We start from the raw sequence: 18,793 nt of genomic DNA, 5'->3' as shown, positions 1-18,793 counted from the left end.
CCCTTGGACTTGTGTTCCAGGCACCCAATGCTCATCGAAGCAGCCCTGGACCTCCTCTTGAGGACTGGGGACAGTGGGGACTGCACCATGAACTCCGGATCATGCCTGACTGCCAGCACAATGGCCATTCCCACCATCACGGGCAGCACAGCCATGAGTGCCTGCAGCAGCAGCAACGCTAGTGCCTGTGTGAGGACACGTGGGATGGGTGGGGTGGGCGGAGCAGGGCCGGCCTGGCTGGGTGGCAGGGCAGCAGGGGTAGGATTATGATAGGACTCCCTTCTCCAAACCCCAGCACTAGACCCTGCATGCACTGAGCCCCTTGCTGTGAGCGTGATAGTGGAGGGAGGAGAACGTTAGGGAGAAGGGAGTAGGAAACCCATAGAGTGGCCCGTAGCTCTGTCTTCCTTCCTTTTGGTCTTGGAAGGGACCAAGCTCTTCTGGTCTTGGTCCCTGGGGCTTTGTGTTTGCCCAGTGGATGGATGTTGTTTACTTTTTGCAGCTCTCAGGGTTCTCTCTGTGTAATAGTACAGGGCCAGGGTGGGAGGTGCTTGTCTCGGATGTGACTGCAAGGTTTGACTGCATTTTGTGCAGCATGCGTCTGCACCGTGTGTGAACTCTCATGTCTCCTTGGATGTGAGGGTGGTGGCATCTGCCTCCCTGCGGACTGGGGGTCATCTCACTTCTCCGTCTGTGCTCTCAGATTCACTCACTGCCCTTCCCTGCTCTGCTCTGAGGGGGTAGGAAGAGAGACGCCAGGCTATTTCTCTTCTCTTTCTGCTATTTCTCTTCTCTTTCTGACTTTGGCAGTGTCTCCATTAGCAGCTGCCTCTCCCCGTGACTCCAGTTCCCACCTGACAGGCCTCTGTGCTCTCAGAACCCCTTCACCTCCCCTAACCTACCGGATGGTAGCAGCTTCTGATGTTGCTAACTCTGGGGATACTTCACCATCCCCTGGCTGTGCACTCAATTCCTTGTTTTAAACACACAGAATATGGGAGTTCCCATTGTGGCATAGTGGAAACAAATCTGTCTAGTATCCATGAGGATGCGAGTTTAATTCCTTGTCTCAATCAGTGGTTTAAAAGCTCCGGCATTGCCATAAACTGTGGGTGTAGGTGGCAGACACAGCTCGGATTCAGCATTGTTGTGGCGTAGGGTGGCAACTGCAGCTCCAGTTCAATCCCTAGCCTGAGAACTTCCATATGCCAAGGGCGTGGCCCTAAAAAACCAAACCAAACCAAACCAAAACAACAACAACAACAACAACAAAACCCACCCAGGGTAGCATCTCTTTTCCTGGTTGGACCCTGACTGATGCACCAACTAATAATTTGTAATAAGTGATCCTTATTCACCTCTCCTTCATGGGAAAATCAGGCCATCTGACACTCTCTGAAAATACTGAAACTGAGATGTAAGCTCCAAGAGAGAAGAAATTCATCAGACTTATACATTGTTATAGTCCTGGCACTTATACAGAGTCCAGTGCATCATAAGTAGTCAACAAATATCTGTCCAACATATAAATATATCCTTATGTCTTGTGATGATAGAAGAACGATACTTGGTCAAAGATGAAATAAAATGCCAGTGAGTAGAGCATTCACAGCAATGACTGGTAGGAAGAGGGACCTGGTTCATCCTCCTGCCATCTGGCCACCCCAGGGATTTTTCCGCCTTCTTCCCTCCTCAGATACATAAGGGTTAGGGATCAGCCCATGAAAGGGTTTTCTGTTATAGACAGGAAGCTCTAGCATCATTCAGAACAGTGCTTGGAGCGGCCCCAAAGTCAGGACCTGGGGTTTGGGTTGGTCATGGGCAAACTGGCTCTTTCATCTGCCCCACTAACCAGGTGATGGATGGGAGAGGGGATAGTGGAGTACCCTGTGCTCTGGAAAAATGCCAGGGATAGGCTGCTCCTGCTAGGAGGACCTTCTGGAGAGAAGAGGTAAGATGGGGGTGTTCCGGCTTAGCGGGTTAAGAACCCAACATAGTGTTCCTGAGGATGCAGGTTCAATTCCTGGCCTGGCTCAGTGGGTTAAGGATCCAGTGTTGCTGCAAGCTGTGGCATAGGTTGCAGGTGCGGCTGGGATCTGGCGTGGCTGTGGCTGTGGCTGTAGCATAGGCTCCAACCAGCATATCTGATTGACCTCTGGCCCAGGGAACTTCCATATGCTGCAGATACGGCCCTAGGAAGGAAAAAAAGGAGAAGGGGTGGGGTGAGGAGGAAGAGGTGGCATCTGAGCAGAACAGTATCTGAGGGTGCACCTTGGAATGAAGCAGGCCAGCTAAGACTGCTAAGTGAGCCAGGTGGAATGGCCGATGGGGTGGCCCAGGGAAGGCTTCAGGGACAGAGTTTTGGGGAATCTAGTTGGAAAACCATTCCAGTGACCTCAGAAGAGGTAACCAGGAATGCCTGCCTCTCACCTTCTCTTTCCAGACCACCCCCCAGGGGTGAGCAGTGCTGTAATTCATTACCTTCTGGAAGTGGGGAGATCTTTGCCCATTCTCTGGGTCTTTGCATCCCACCCTGCTTTCTTCTCCCTGCCAACCAAACAGCCTGCCAGCTCTGTGGACACGAAGCTATGCCTTCTAAAGAAGCAGGAAAAAATGAAGAAGAGGGTCATCTGGGGCATTGAGGTGGCCGAGGAGCTACAGTGGAAAGGCTGGGAGCTGGGCAAGGAGATCACCAAGAACCTGGTTCTGAAAAATCTGTCCTGGAAAATCCAGAAGATAAAGTACAGGTATCAGTATGAGGGATCAGAGACCAAGCCCCTGAGCCCACAAGCCCCCAAAGAAGCCACTCTTTAAAAAACAAACAGTACACTTAAAATGTCATATTAAACCAGAACAGTGTATAAGACACATACACTTTGAATAATTATTGAAAGTAGAACCCATGTGGCCAGATGAAATAATGGAATGATGACAGTGTCTGAAGCTCCCCTTCTCCCAGTATGAGTCCCTCCCCTATTGGAACACATTCCCTACCCATAAAGGTTAACTACCATCCTGACTTTCCTCATAGTGACTTTCTTGCTTTTCTCAAAAGGGCTTACCCCTTATGTTTGCATCTAATTGCTGTGGTTTAGTTTTATCTTCTTATGAACTTTATATAACTGGGATAATATGGCATACTTTTGTCACTCTTTTATTTTGTTCAGTTATGTTTGGAAGACTCATCCACATACAGATATGCTTCATCCTTTTTCATCACACTGTAATATTCCAGTTCATGCTTCTTTGTGTTCATCCATTCTTCTGCTGTGGGACTTTTTGAGTTTCCAGTCTGGGACTGTTATCAACATTAAATGTATACATTTCCTATTGTACAAGTTCAAGTGTTTTTCTAGGGTAGAATTACTGCAACATGTACCTGTTTGCTTTTTGTAGATAAAGCTAAACTATTTTCCAAAGTACTACATCCATTTATATTCTCACCAGGCACATATGAGCATTCCCATCCCTCACTATCTTTATCAGCAATTGCTATTGTCAAGATTTTTGAATTTTCATCAATAATGGTAATTTTTGTGGGTTTAATTTGCATTTCTCTGATTACTAATACAGTTGAGTGTCCTTTTACATATTATTAGCCTTTTCATTTGTGAAATTACTGTTTATGTCTGTGCCCTTGGAGTCCCTGTTGTGGCTCAATGGTAACAAACCTGACTAGTGTCCATGAGATTGCAGGTTTGATCCCTGGCCTCCCTCAGTGGGTTAAGGATCCGGTGTTGCCATGAGCTGTGGGATGTAGGTCGCAGACACAGCTCAGATCTGGCTTTGCTGTGGCTGTGGTGTAGGCTGGCAGCTACAGCTCTGATTCACCCCTGGCCTGGGAACTTCCTTATGCTCTGGGTGCGGCCCTAAAAAGACAAAAAAAAAAAGTCTGTGCCCATTTTTCCATGAGATTATCTTTTTTCAGTGGGTTTGCTTGTTTTGTTTGTTTTGTCTTTTGTCTTTTTAGGGCCGAACCTGCAACGTATGGAGGTTCCCAGGCTAGGGGTCAAATCAGAGCCCAGCCTCTGGCCTACACCACAGCTCATGGCAACACCAGATCCTTAACCCACTGAGCGAGGAAACCTAAAGCCTCATGTTTCCTAGTTGGATTCATTTCCACTGCACCCCCCCCCTTTTTTCCCTTAATTGAAGTACATGAGTTTCAGTTGCAGTGCAGTGGATTTAGTATCTGCCATTGTTTCTGCAGTGGTTCAGGTTTGATCCCTGGCCCAGTGAGGTGGGTTAAGGATCCGGGTTGCTGCAGCTGTGGCAAAGGTCAAAGCTGCAGCTCAGATTCTTTCCCTTGCCCAGGAACATCCATATGCACAGGTGTGGCATATAAAGAAAAAGAAAAATTGCAATATAGCTGATTTGTGATATTAGTTTCAGGTGTACAGCATAGTGATTCAGTATTTTTTATAGATTATACTCCATTAAAAGTTATTACAAAGTAAAGGCTATAATTCTCTGTGCTATGCAATATATTCTCATTATGTTATCTATTTTATACATAGTAGTTTGTGTTTCTTAATCCCATACCCCTATCTTGCCCCTCCTCCTTCCTCTCCCCACTAGCAACCACTAGTTTGTTTTCTATTATCTGTGAATCTGTTTTTGTTTTACTACATACATTTGTTTTATTTTTTAGATTCCACATATAAGTGATATCATACAGTATTTGTCTTTCTCTGTCTGACTTTCTGACATTTCACTGAGCATAATATTTTCTTTCTTTTTTCTTTTCTTTTCTTTGTTTTTGTCTTTTTAGGGCTGCACCTGCTGCATATGGAGGTTCCCAGACTAGAGGTGGAATCAGAGCTATAGCTGCTGGCCTACGCCACAGCCACAGCAACACAGGATCCAAGTTGCCTCTGAGACACCATAGCTCATGGCAATGCTAGATCCTTAACTCAATGAGCGAGGCCAGGGATGGAACCAGCGTCCTCATGGATACTAATCAGGTTTGTTAATCACTGAGCCACGACAGGAACTCCATCACTGAGCATAATATTTTCTGGGTCCTTCCATGTTGCTGCGAATGGCAGAGTTTTACTCTTTTTTTGCTGAGTAATAATCCAGTGTGTGTGTGTGTGTGTGTGTGTGTGTGTATTACATCTTCTTTACACAATTATCTGTTAATGAACACTTGGGTTGCTTCCATGTCTTGGCTATTATAAATAATGCTGCTATGAACATTGGGGTGCATATATTTCCAATTAGTTTCTGTTTCTTCTAGATATATACCCAGGAGTGGGATTGCCGGATCATATGATAGGTCTATTTTTAGTTTTTTGAGGAACCTCCATACTGTTTTCCATAGTGGCTGCACCAATTTACATTCCCACCAACAGTGTACAAGGATTCCCTTTTCTCTACATCCTCACCAATATTTGTTGTTTGTAGACTTTTTGATGACAGCCATCCTGACAGGTGTGGGATGATATCTCAATGATTTATAATTCTTTAATAATTAGCAATGTTGAATATCTTTTCATGTGCCTGTTTAGCTATCTGTATATCTTCTTTGTAGATTAACTTTTTAAAAATAAAAGTTCTTATCATGAATACTAATCCTTTGTCAGTTACGTATTATGAATATTTTCTCCAACCTGGTGACTTGTTTGTTCCTTGATCATGAATGTCTTTTGACAAAAAGAAGTTCTTAATTTCAAAGAAATCAAATGAACCTCTCTTTTTCTTTACAGTTAATGCTTTTTTGTGTCTTGCTTCAGAAGGTCTTCTCTATCCCTGCCTAGGTCATGAAGATATTTTCCTATAGTATCTTCTAAAGACTTAATAATTTTGCTGTTCACATTTGTCTTTTATCTGTATGGAACTGATTTTTGGAAATACTTTGAAGTAGGGATTCCATGACTTTTTTCCCCCATCAACCAAGTGCCCAGTTGTCCCAACATCATTTATGTTGAACAACAAAAAATTTAGTTCGTACTTTCCTTCATGGTCTCCCCCACCACTGATATATATCAAGTGTACATATATGTATGGATACATTTCTTTTTTCTTTATTAAAGGATAGTTGATTTACAGTGTTCCTTCAATTTCTGCTGTACAGCAAAGTGACCCAGTCATGCATATATATATATACATTCATGACCCAGTCATGTATGTATATATATACATTCTTTTTTTTGTCTGTCTTCCATCATTTTCTAACCCAAGAGTTTGAACATAGTTCCCTGTGCTGTAATAAGTATCCCATTATCCATTCTACCATTAAATATTTTATATAGCATAATAAAAAGAACAACTTAACCAGTAAGAATAACAAAAATAATACACCCTCTGAAAATAAGTAAAATATAAAATGCATAAATTGGTTAAAAAACAGCGTAACTATATAAATATGTCCTCACAATTTGTTACATCTTATTGATTCTTCAATGTAGGCATTACACCATTCTAGGTAACGTGATAAACAAGACATCATAGACCTTACATTGTACCATGGAGAGAAATGGATAATAATAATACAATTGTAGAGCTGTATTATTTAATTGTACAGTTGCATTATTGAATTATAATTATCATAAATTCTTTGATGGAGAGGAAATCAGAATCAGATCTAAGGAGACTTCAGCATTCTAAGAATGGTGTCAAATGACCCCCTTCATGGTGGATTATGCACTTATTTACTATGAGATATATTTCTTCTCCAGAGATTCCTTGTTTGTGTATCAATTGTAGATTTTTGGTTTGCAGTTATTCTGAAGTTTTGATATAAGAATCTATATGTATATGAGATTGTTTTAAGCTGTTGTTCTCTTATTTGCAAGTTCATCTTCAGTGTCCTACGTTTGTACCCACCTCTTCTCATGATTTCTGATTTTGGTGGTATAATTGTGCACAGATGATTTTGTATATTTACTGTATATATATATATATATATATATATATATATATATATATATATATATATATATATATACCTTTATTGGTGAGCCTTGTCATTTGTGGAATTTTTGTTTCCTGTTGCTGTGTTTTCTTTTCTGCCTAGAGAAGTTCCTTTAGTATTTGTCGTAAGGCTGGTTTAGTGTTGCTGAATTCTCTCAACTTTTGCTTATCTGTGAAAGTTTTGATTTCTCCTTCAAACCTGAATGAGAGCCTTCCTGGGTAGAGTAATCTTGGTTGGAGGTTTTTTCCTTTCATCACGTTAAGTACATCATGCCGCTCTCTTTTGGCCTACAGAGTTTCTGCTGAAAAATCTGCCGATAACCTTATTGGGGTTTCCTTGCATGTTACTTGTTTCTTTTCCCTAGCTGCTTTCAAGATTTTCTCTGTCTTTAATTTTGGTCAGTTTGATTAATGTGTCTTGGGGTGTTCCTCCTTGGGTTTATTTTCTATGGTACTCGTTGTGCTTCCTGGATTTGAGTGGTTCCTTTCCCATTTTAGGGAAGTTTTTGGCTATTATCTCTTGGAATATTTTTTCTGTCCCCTTCTCTCTTCTCCTTCTGGCACCCCTATAATACGGATGTTGGTGTGTTTAACGTTGCCCCAGAGTTCTCTGAGACTCTCTTCATTTGTTTTCAATCTTTTTTCTCTTTTCTGTTCCACATTTGTAATTTCCACTAATCTGTCCTCCACCTCGCTTATTCGTTCTTCTGCCTCCTGTATTCTGCTGTTAGCTGCTTCTAGTGAATTTTTTATTTCAGTTATTGTATTTCGCATCTCTTCTTGTTTAAGTTTTATATCTTGTATCTCTTTGGTCAGTGTTTCCTGTAAGTTATCCATCTTTGCCTCCAGTTTATTTCCAATGTCTTGCATCATCTTCAGCATCAACAGTCTAAAGTTTTTTTTCCCTGGAGGCTGAGAATCTCCTCCTCACTTAGCTGTTTTTCTGGGATCTTTCTTCTCCCTCATCTGGGTTATAATCCTCTGTCTTTTCATTTTTATAGGTTTTTGGTGTGGTGCCCTTCTTACAGATAATAGAGTTGTAGCCTCTCTTACTTCTGATGTCTGCCCCCCTTGTGGCTGAAGTCAGTATGGGGGCTTGGTGTAGGCTTCCTGATGGGAGGGGCTGATGCCTGCCCACTGGTAGGTGGAGCAGATTCTAATCCCTCTGGTGGGTGGGGCTTAGTCTCTGGATGGAATTAGGGGCAGCTGTGTGCCTGAGGGGTCTTTAGGCATCCTGTTTACTGAGGGGTAGGGCTGTGATCCCACCTGGATTGTTGTTTGCCCTGGGGCTTCTCAGCACTGACTGATGGGTGGGGCCAGATTTTCCCAAAATGGCCACCTCCAGAGAAAGGCAGCTGCTGAATATTCCCGAGAGCTTTGCCTTCAATGTCCCTCCCTCACAACAAGCCACATTCACCCCTGTTTTTCCAGGCTGTCCTTACTTATCCATTCTAAATGTAATAGTTTGCATCTACCAAACTCCCCATACACCCCATTCCCTTCCCCCTCCCCCTGGCAAATACTAGTTTGCCCTTCATGCCCATGATCTGTTTCTATTTTGTAGATAGGATCATTTGTGCCATATTTTAGATTCCATGTATGAGTGATATCATATGGTATTTGTCTTTCTCTTTCTGACTTACTTCACTTAGTATGAGAATCTCTAGTTGCATCCATGTTGTTGGAAATGGCATTATTTTGTCCTTTTTTGCGGCTGAGTAGTATGCCATTTATGTATGTACCACATCTTCTTAATCCCTTCATCTGTTGATGGACATTTTTGTTTTTTTTTTCCATGTCTTAGCTATTGTGAATAGTGCTGCAATGAACATAGTACTGCATGTATCTTTTTCAGTGAAAGTTTTGTCTGGATATATGCCCAGGAGAGGGATTGCCAGATCATATGGTAGGTAGTTCTAAATTTAGTTTTCTGAGGAATCTCCATACTGTTTTCCATAGTGGTTGTACCAATTTCCATTCCCACCAACAGTGAAGAAGAGTTCCCTTTTCTCCACATTCTCTCCAGCACTTGTTCTTTGTTGACTTGTTGATAGCCATTCTACTTGATGTGAGGTAGTACCTCACTGTAGTTTAGATTTGCATTTTTATAATAATTAGTAATGTTGAGCATTTTTTCATGTGCCTGCTGGCCATCCTGGATCCATTTCTGAACTCTTGTTTTGTCTCTCCCTGGGCTAGTAAATATTATCCTGAATTAATTATTAGAGCTTATAATAAATTGTGATTATCTTGTAGAGTAAGTTGTCCAACATCATTCTCTCTCTCTTTTTTTTTTTTTTTTTTTTTTTTTTTTTTTTTTTTTTTTTGCTTTTTAGGGCCACACCTATGGCATATAGAAATTCCCAGGCTAGGGGTTGAATCAGAGTTGCAGCTGCCAGCCTACACCACAGCCACAGCAATTCAAGATCCAGGCCTTATCTGCAACCTACATAGCTCACAGCAATGCTGGGTCCTTAACACACTGAACAAGGCCAGGAATCGAACCTGCATCCTCATGGATCATAGTTGGGTTTGTTAACCACTGAGCCATGAAGGAAACTCCCTGAATTTTCATATGTATCTTCAAATCAGCTTATCACACATACACGCAAACAACTTTTTGAAATTTTGATTAGGATTTAATTGAAATTACAGATCAGTCAGATCAATTTGGGGAGAATTGACATCATTAAAAATTAAATCTTTTGTGAATATGGTTTATTTTTTAATTAATTTAGGTCTTCTTTGTGTCTTTCAATAAACTGTAAAGTTTTCTCTGTAGATAGCTTACACATGATTAGTTAGATTTATCTCTGTTTTAATTATTTGATGGTGCTAAGTATGATACTTTGAAAGTTTTTTCACTTTCTCCTGGTTGCTGGTTTTTTTAGAAAGTCATTTTCGGAGTTCCCGTCATGGCGCAGTGGAAACGAATCCAACTAGGAACCATGAGGTTGCAGGTTTGATCTCTGGCCTCGCTCAGTGGGTTAAGAATCTGGCATTGCCATGAGCTGTGGCATAGGTCGCAGACGTGCCTCGGATCTGGTGTTCCTGTGGCTGTGGTGTAGGCTGGCAGCTACAGCACCAATTGGACCCCTAGCCTGGGAACCTCCGTATGCTGCAGATGTGGCCCCAAAAGGACAAAAGACAAAAAAAAAAAAAAAAAAAAAAAAAAAAAAAGTCATTTTGAAAAATATGGATGTTTTGTCCCTAATCTCATATCCAGCAACCTTGATAAATTCTCACATTAATTCTAATAACGTATTTTTCTTTTTTCCAGGCACACATTCATATTTCATATTAAAATGGCATTTTTTCTTTCCAACCCAGTATCCTTTCCTTTTCTGTTTTCCCTCACTGCACTGCTGAAAAGGAAAGTGCTACACAGAAGTGGTTATAGAAGGCATTCTTGTTTTGTTCAGGATTGCAATGTGAAAGATTCCAGAGTTTCACCATTAGTTTGGATGTTTCCTGTAGTTGTTTTTTTTTTTTTTTTTTTTTCCTTTTTTTAGACTTTATCAGGTTAAGGAAGTTCCCTTCTATTTCTAGGTTGCTGAGAATTTTTCTCATAAACATATATTGAAGTTTATCTAATTTTTTTCTCTATTAAGATGATCATTTGATTATTTTCTTTCTTAGTTTGTTAGTATGGTGAATTACATTAATTGATTTTCTGGGTTAAACCAGTTGTGTAGTCCTAGAATAGCCCAGCATTGTCATGGTTGAGTATTCTTTCTGTACATATTGCTAAATTCTTTTGGCCAATATTTTGTTTATGGAGGATATTGGCTTGTAATTTTCCTTTCTTCTCATAGCTATCAGGTTTTATCTTTTTTTTTTTTTTCTGCTTTTTTGCTTTTTAGGGCTGAACCTGTGGCATATGGAGGTTCCCAGGCTAGGGGTCCAACCAGAGCTACAGCTTCCAGCCTACACCACAGCCACAGCAACACCAAATCTGAGCCACGTCTGTGACCTACACCACAACTCACAACAGTGCCGGATCCCCAACCCACTGATCGAGGCCAGGGATCAAACATGCAACCTCATGGTCACCAGTTAGAGTCGTTTCCTCTGACAGTGGGAACTCCCACTATCAGGTTTTGATAACTACGTTATGATGCATTCATAGAATATTTTGGGGAGGGTTTCCTTGTTTTCTGTCATTGGGAAGACAAGGCTAGAATTATCAAATGCTTGGTATGACTACTATGAAGCCATCTGGCCTGATGTTTCCTTTGTGGGAAGATTTTTGACTATTCAATTTTTGGGTAGGGTGGTCATAAAATGTATAATTTTTGAGTCAGTTTTGGTCAATTATGTATTTCTAGGAATGTGTTTATCTAAATTTTTACACATCGGTATAGAGTCTTGGGCAATATTATTAATATTTTTGAAGTCTGTAATGTCTATAGTTTTGTCTCTCCCTCTCTTTTTTTTTTTTTAGGGCCACACCCATGGTATTTGGAGGTTCCCAGGCTGGGGGTCCAGTCGGAGCTGTAGCTGCCAGCCTACGGCAACAGCCACAGCCACAGCAATGTGGGATCCGTGCTATGTCTGCAAACTATACCACAGCTCATGGCAACACCGGATCCTTAACCCACTGAGCAAGGCCAGGGATTGAACCCACATCCTCATGGATACTAGTCCGATCATCAGCCGCTGAGCCACAATGGGAACTCCTGCAGTATCTATAGTTTTGACCCACCTCGGAACTCTACAGCTCTGCCAAGGTCTCTGCTTGGAAAGGCATCTCTGGCCCCTCTGTTGTCTGCTTTGATTTCCCCCAGCCAAGTGCTCAGGGACTGGGTTAAATCAGGGCAGCCTTCGGCATCCCAGGCCCCACTGACCACCGTGTGCATCAGAGGTAAAGAGATGCTCCCTTGCCCCTGTGCCTTTTCATCAATGCTGTGGCATCCTGGAGTGAAGGTCTGCAGGAAAGGTGGTAGGATGAGGAGACAAGTCCCATGGACTCAAGCCGGCTTGGCTTTCCAGGGTCTTCCCTAATCTTTGTGCCTCTTCTAGTTTTCTGATCCTGAAGCCCTTTTCCCCTGGTTCCCTCTCACAGGCCCCCCAAGACCAAGTTCTTCTTCACGGTCATCCCCCAGCCCATCTTCCTGAGCCCAGGCATAACCCTCTCCCTCCCCATCATCTTCCGGCCCCTGGAGAAGGTAAGGGCTGCCACGGCGAGTAGAGGGCAGGGAGACCACAGGCACAGTGACCTCGGAGCAGGGGGCCGGGCAGAGCCATGAGGAGCTCCCCCATCGCACCCACATCCCACCAGGCGGAGCCCAAACTCCAGCTTGGGAAGCGCTGGCGAGGCTCAGACCCTGATCTCATTAGACAGAGGGGGCTTCCCTGTTGGATATGGGGGCGGGGGGGGGCGATGCTACTGTGTTGGCTCTAAAAATATTCCCCCGAATACTTGGTTCCTCACCAAAGAAGCCCCATATCTCTGAGAGCAAGACGGTGCTGGAGCGCAGGTAATTGACTTGCTCCTCAGAGACTGAGATAGAGGCTGTGGCTCAGCCCAGCCCTCAGTGGCGGTGTGGGAGGGTGGCCAAGGGCCCTGAGTGCCCCCCAGGTACCCCTGATCAGTGACTGCCTCTGCCTCCCCGCCCCCACACTGCAGAAGGAGTACATGGACCAGCTGTGGTTTGAGAAAGCAGAGGGGATGTTCCGTGTGGACCTGCGGGCCACCCTGCCTCGCCACAATCTCATCTGCCCACCGTCCCTGCAGTTGCCCATGTGTGCCATGGGGGATACGGCCGAGGCCTGGTTCTGCCTGGACAATGTGGGGTGAGGGGAGTGGCTGAGGCTCAGAGGCAGGAAGAGTGAGAACTGCGAGGAGGGCTCCTGGGAGCAGGAGAGACCTGCGTGTCTGCGGGTGGAAGGGGAGGGAGCCTGCGGGGAGCATCTCAGCCTTTCTGGAGCAGGGGCAGGGGTTACAGCGAGCCCAGTGGCTCTGACCTTCCCTCCCCCTCTAGGGACCTGACCACCTTCTTCACCTGGGAGTCCCCCAGCCCATTCCAGGTGCTGCCTAACACGGGACTGCTGGAGCCAGGCCAGGCTTGCCAGATCAAGGTGACCTTTCAGCCCCTGATGGCTGTCATCCATGATGTTCAGGCCACGTGCTGGTACGGGGAGGGCAGCAAGCAGAAGAGCAGCATCCAGCTGCGGGGTATAGGTGAGGCCTGACCTATCGGCTGTCCCCAGAGCCCCCGCTGCACTTCCCTGGATCTCAAAGCTTCAGTGTGCCCCTTCCCTCAACCTAGCCCCCATGGGACCTCCTCTAGCCTCCTACCCTCCCCCAAGCCCCACGGGCTTTGCCTTTTTCTTGGTTTGCCTTGGTGCCACCTTAGGGACACCTACCTTCTTTGAGGGGCTCTTCAAATAAGGCCACAGAGGCCCCGGTGGGTTTCTCCCCAAGACTCCCCCATCTCTACACAGCCAAGTGTGCCCAGCTGCTGGTGAGCATAAAGCAGAAGCGCCCAGAGGACCAGGAGGCCGAGGGCTTCCAGAAAGTGTTGCACTTCGGCTCTGTTGCTGTGGGCTGCACCACTGAGAGGCAAATCAAGCTATATAACCCGTCAGCGGTAAGCATCCTGTGCATGTGGGGATGGAGGGGAGCTGGGGCAGGACTCAGGGGCCACAGGGCCGGGCGCTCCTAAAACCCACCCCCTGTACAGAATGCTGCAAGCCTCGAGTAACCCATGTCTGTTGATACACTCGTGTGTTAACAGGTGTCAACAGGTGTCCCCTCTCCTCTTAGCCAGGGTCTGGGCTGCGGTTTCCCTTGACCCTACAGAGCAACCCCAAGAGCAGCCCTAAGGTTGTTCTGATGCCAGGATCACTGCTTGCTTTTATGGTCCCTTTGGGAAAAGAAAAAGGTGCCCCCTCTGGGCGGTCTCAGGGCAGGGTACCCGGCTTGGCCCCTTCCTTCCTCCAGGTGGAGGCAACCTTGCTGCACGATCAAAACTGATGAGTGGCACAGGCAGAGCATCAGCTGCCCTCACCCCCTTGGCTGGGCACTCCCTTGGTAATGGTAGACCGCCTTGCCCTGTCACCTAACTCCTGCCCCCCCCCCGCCCCCACCTGGCCCCACAGGTGAGCGCCTCTTTCAGGATCGAAATGGCCCCAGATACGCTGGCCAAAGACCAGGCCTTTTGGTGCCCCGTGGCCCACGGAGTCGTGCTCCCAGGAGAGAAGAAATGCGTGTCGGTGTTCTTCCACCCGGAGACTCTGGACATCAGGACGATGGACTACTTGTCCATCATGCCCTCTGGCGGTGCCTCGCAGACCCTGCTCAAACTTGTTGGTTTCTGTAGAGGTACTGGCAACCCCAGGTCACTGCCTCCCTCTGGAGACCCGAGCAGCTCAGGCTTAGGATTGGCAAGTGCCTGCTCCTTGCCCACAGCCTAGGTGTTGCTGCCCCCTGGTGGGCCTGGTGAGGAATCAGTTGCAGACCCTTGGAGATACTGTTTCATGCTCATCCCCGTGACTCGGAGGTCGGCTCAGGCCTCTGGGGCTCCAGGCCTTTCCAACCTAATGCCAGGTCTTCTGTCTCCAGGTGACACCGCCTCCCATCAGTGGTACCCTTTCTGATACCCCAGCCCCACCCAGGTGGCAGGGCCCACTCAGAGCCCCCGTCTCCTGTGCCCAGGTCCTGATGTGTCCTTGCAGTACCATTGCATCGACTTCAGCTGGGTCAACCTTGGGGAACGCTCGGAGCAGACTCTGTGGATTGAGAACAAGTCGGACTGCACAGCCCACTTCCAGTTCGCCATCGACTGTCAGGAGAGTGTCTTCAGCATCAGACCTGCCTTCGGGACCCTGGTGGGCAAGGCCCGCATAACCCTGCACTGCACCTTCCAGCCCACTCACCCCATCATCTACTTTCGGCGGGTGGCCTGCCTCATCCATCACCAGGTGAACTGGGGAGGGGGCAGGGGGCGGTGAGGAGAGGGTCTCCTGGGAGTTGGAGGGGCCCGTCTGAGGCCCAAAGATGAAGACAATACTAGGTGCTCAGTCCCCTGTATTCTGGAACTTCTAGGACTGCCTGCCTGGATCCTCTCCTCCAGGGAAGCAGCCTGGCTTTTGGAGCAAGAGCACGGCCAAGGGCACATGAGGGCTCACTCCAAACCGGGGGTGGGGGGGGTAGGGGTAGGGGGATGGGCGGGGGGGGCAGATTTGCCCTGACTGCTGCCAGGCTGGAGACTTTGCTGCTGCTGCTCCTCATGGCTGGGGTAGGAGGGATTGGACCTCAGCCCCTATGAAGTGTGGGCAGGGCAGAGAGTCTGGAAGTGGTGACCCCAACCCAGGCCCCCGGGCAAGGTGGTACAAACTCTGTCCTGACCAGCTGGCCTCTGGCCAACGTGGCAAGTGGAGGCCAAAACCCAGCCTCACACAGACCAATGTCGCAGGACCCGCTGTTCCTGGACCTGATTGGGACCTGCCACTCAGACAGCACCAAGCCGGCCATCCTGAGGCCACAGCACCTCGCTTGGTACCGCACGCACCTGGCGCGGGGCCTGACGCTCTACCCGCCCGACATTCTGGGCATCATGCTGAGGGAGAAGAAGCTGGAGCAGGATAAGAACGGGGCCCTGATGATTCCCATCGAGGTTCGATGGACCCCTCTGGGACCCCCGGGAGCCATCTACCCTCCCCAGGTTTATGCCCCCTTCCCTAGCATTTCACGGGCAGCCTCATGCCCAGGCCCTGTGGGTACCTTGGTTGGGGGCGGTGGGTGACGTGTGTGGAGCTCTTATAGCCTTTTCACAGAAAGGAGCACGGGAGGTGAGGGATGAGGGGCAACAGCTGGAAAATGGCAGCTGGGCACCCACCCACCTGTCGCTCCTCAAGCAGGACCTGGAGGACGTACCAGCCCTGCAGTATCCCCTCATCCCACCCATGACCGAATACTTCTTCGATGGCACCAACGACATGGCCATCTTCCCCCCACCTGTCAGTCTTGAGCCTGTCGAGGTAGACTTTGGTGCCTGCCCCAGGCCCGAGGACCCCAACCCTGTCCCCCTGTGCCTGATGAACCACACCAACGGCAAGATCACTGTGGCCTGGACACGAAGGTCTGACTGCCCCTTCTGGGTGACCCCCAACACCTGCGACGTGCCCCCCCTCAAGTCCATGGCCATGCGCCTGCACTTCCAGCCGCCTCACCCCAACTGCCTGTACGCCTTGGAGCTGGAAGGCTTCGCTGTCTATAAGGTGCGTGGGGCAGACAAGATGGGGAAAGCGGGTTCTCTGCCCTGGAGCCTGAACAGCAGAGTGTGGGGCCGGTGGGGGTGACGGGGTGACGGGGTGATGTGGGATCCATCCTCCCCGGGCCAGGTCCTGCTCCTCCCTCTCCTTGTCTTCTTGGCTGGACACTGGCCTTAGTGGTTTGTCTTCTCCCAGGGTCATGACTGCCTGGGCCTGGGCCCAGGGACTTCTTGGCCCATCTGAGTATGTCTTACCTGCTGTGCCTCCCACCACCTCCAGAGGGAGCACTCAGTGGGGCTCAAGCCCTTTGAAACATTTTGATGATGAGGCTCCTGGCTTGGGTGGGGGTGGGGTGCTCCTGGCCTCTCTCTAGTCCTTGAAGTAGGAAGTGGTCCCTCTAAAAGAGTCAGGAAGGAGTTCCCATTGTGGCTCAGGGGTAACAAACTCGACTAGGATCCATGAGGATGCAGGTTTGATCCCTGGCATTGCCACGAGCTGTGGTGTAGGCTGTAGACCTGGCTTGGATCCCACATCGCAGTGGCTGTGGCATAGGCTGGCAGCTGCAGCTCCAATTCAACCCTTGGCCTGGGAACCTCCATGTGCCGGGGGAGCAGCCCTGAAAAAGAAAAAAGAAAAAAGTCAGGGGCAGGAACCAGAGCCTGGGGGACCGAGTCGGGGGCACCCAGTAGTTAAGCTGTGGGGGAAGGACTTCTAGCTCAGCTTCCCTTGACCGGGGAATTCAGACCACAGGCTCTCAGCCCAAGACTCTTAGCCCCAGACGTGTGGCTCCCTCCCCATCTGCAGTCCGTCCTGCCCTTTCCCTCCTTCTGCTGCTCTACCCGCCCTGCTCTTCTCTTCCAGTGGCTGGTGCTGAGGTACAGGGAGAAGCAGAGTCGTGCAGTGGATCAGGGTCCCTTAGCAGCTGTGTGACCTTGCATGTCTGTTAATGTCTCTGAGCCCTGGTCTTTTCATCTATAAACTTAAGGTCATACCCAGACTTTTGAGAAGTTTTTCCAAAGCTGAGTTGGAAACAGAGCTTTAGCTGCCTCTGTTCTAATATCTTGGCCAGTCTGGGGGAGGAGGAAGGATGCAGAGGTTTGTATGAATATGGCTGTGGACGAGTGGCTTTGATGAGCCCGACAGACTTCCAGGCTACAGGCTCTAGTCCTGCGCTGTCAGATATGCCAACCCATAGCCACATGTGGCCGCTGAGCACTTGAACTGTGTCTGGTCCAAACAGATGTGCTGTAAGGGGAAGAGATGCACTGATTTCCAAGACTTGGCATGAAAAGAACACACAATGCCTCCTGCATCACTTTTATATCAGTTACATGTTGAAGTGATAAAATCTTGGATCTACTAGGTTAAATAAAACATATTACTGAAATTAACTTTACACGTTTCACTCTGTCGATGTGGCTACCAGGACATTTAAAACGATGCCTGCAGCTCACACTTGTGGCTCGCGTTATAGTTCTATTGGCCAGTGCTCTCCAGGCACATTCCTGCAGGAGGAATGGTGCTTTCACATCCCAGCCCTGCCCTATTCTGCTGGGAGGATTAAAGAGCTGCCCTTTCCCTCCTGACATTGCCATGAGCTGTGGTGTAGGTTGCAGACCTGGCTTGGATCCCACATCGCATGGGTGCTGGGTGCTGAGTGCTCAGAGCAGGGCCCAGTACCCAGTGGGCAGCACTGTTCTGACTACTCTTCTCGCACTGTCTTCCCTTCTGGGCTCCTGCAATCTGGAGGCGAGCTGCGGTGCCCCCCAGGAGGGCGCAGGACTCAGCTTGTCTGTGGGTTCGGCCCCCTCCTCCGCCACAGGTCCTACGGAGCTACAACAATATTGAAGAGGACTGCACCGTGTGCCCGTCCTGGTGCCTGACGCTCCGGGCACGAGGCCACAGCTATGGTGCCACCTTGGAGCACCACATCCCGCAATACTCCCTGCATGTCCCCAAGGTGAGCGCGGCCCCAGCAGTAGCGGGGGAGGGGGAACAGGGGAGCCCGGCTTCTGTCGTAGCCTGCAGTTCCCTCTGTCTCTGATGGCCTCAGAAACAGGTCCAAACCACCCTCCCCCAACCGAAACACGTCCAAGACCCCCTGACTAGCCATCCTAGCTTCCCCACTGCTGGCCCCTGGGGCTCTGTAGCCATCAAGGCCTCTCTCCTGGGTCACTACGGCACTGGGACTGGGGTCACTGGGGCTTGGACCACTGGCTCCAGCCTGCTCCCTCTGAAATACTCCCCAATGCTCTCACACTCCGGCTCCTTCATTTGCCATGTCTGCTGGGTGCCTGCTGGGCAGACGGCGGCCCCCCGGGGAGCATCCTGTCCTGCTGCAGTCACAGAGCCAACTCCTCGAGGAGCCAAAATTCCAGGTCTCTCCGAAGGGCCCTGGGAGGCCCCATCGGACCCGAGCACCAGATAACACAAGGCTTCAAAACCCAGATTCTGGGAGTTCCCGTCATGGCACAGCAGTTAACTAACCTGACCAGTATCCAGGAGGACTCCGGTTTGATCCCTGGCCTCGCTCAGGGGGTTAAGGATCCTGCGTTGCCGTGAGCCATAGTGTAGGTCACAGACCTTGGATCAATCTGATGTTGCTGTGGCTGTGGTGTAGGCCGGCAGCTGTAGCTCCGATTTGACCCCTAGCCTGGGA

At 48.3% G+C, this 18,793-nt stretch overlaps 1 protein-coding gene across 16 annotated transcripts in view; it reads left to right on the top strand.

Moving 5' to 3' along the window:
* The window catches only part of CFAP65 (cilia and flagella associated protein 65), a 40,233-nt gene that overhangs the window by 2,285 nt on the left and 19,155 nt on the right, over nt 1–18,793 (top strand). For all 16 annotated transcript variants that reach the window (XR_014830107.1, XR_014830108.1, XR_014830106.1 and 13 more), the window contains 11 exons: nt 21–189; nt 2,563–2,747; nt 11,981–12,083; nt 12,545–12,711; nt 12,900–13,099; nt 13,363–13,508; nt 14,020–14,242; nt 14,576–14,841; nt 15,336–15,536; nt 15,781–16,140; nt 17,957–18,094. Coding sequence is in view for 13 of the 16 variants with exons in the window: in XM_085000390.1 (XP_084856516.1) it covers nt 28–189; nt 2,563–2,747; nt 11,981–12,083; nt 12,545–12,711; nt 12,900–13,099; nt 13,363–13,508; nt 14,020–14,242; nt 14,576–14,841; nt 15,336–15,536; nt 15,781–16,140; nt 17,957–18,094 (2,151 nt within the window). In the remaining 3 variants the exon portion in view is untranslated. The remainder of the gene's footprint in view (nt 1–20; nt 190–2,562; nt 2,748–11,980; nt 12,084–12,544; nt 12,712–12,899; nt 13,100–13,362; nt 13,509–14,019; nt 14,243–14,575; nt 14,842–15,335; nt 15,537–15,780; nt 16,141–17,956; nt 18,095–18,793) is intronic.

The sequence above is a fragment of the Sus scrofa genome, chromosome 15 (assembly GCF_054392235.1).
Source record: "Sus scrofa isolate SSC_HxYL_T2T_F1_AM1 chromosome 15, Sscrofa_HxYL_maternal_Yorkshire_Landrace_v2.0, whole genome shotgun sequence".
Classification (NCBI taxonomy): Eukaryota; Metazoa; Chordata; class Mammalia; order Artiodactyla; family Suidae; genus Sus; species Sus scrofa.
Note: the sequence above shows the minus strand (reverse complement) of the source record. Positions and strands in the feature narration are given on the sequence as shown.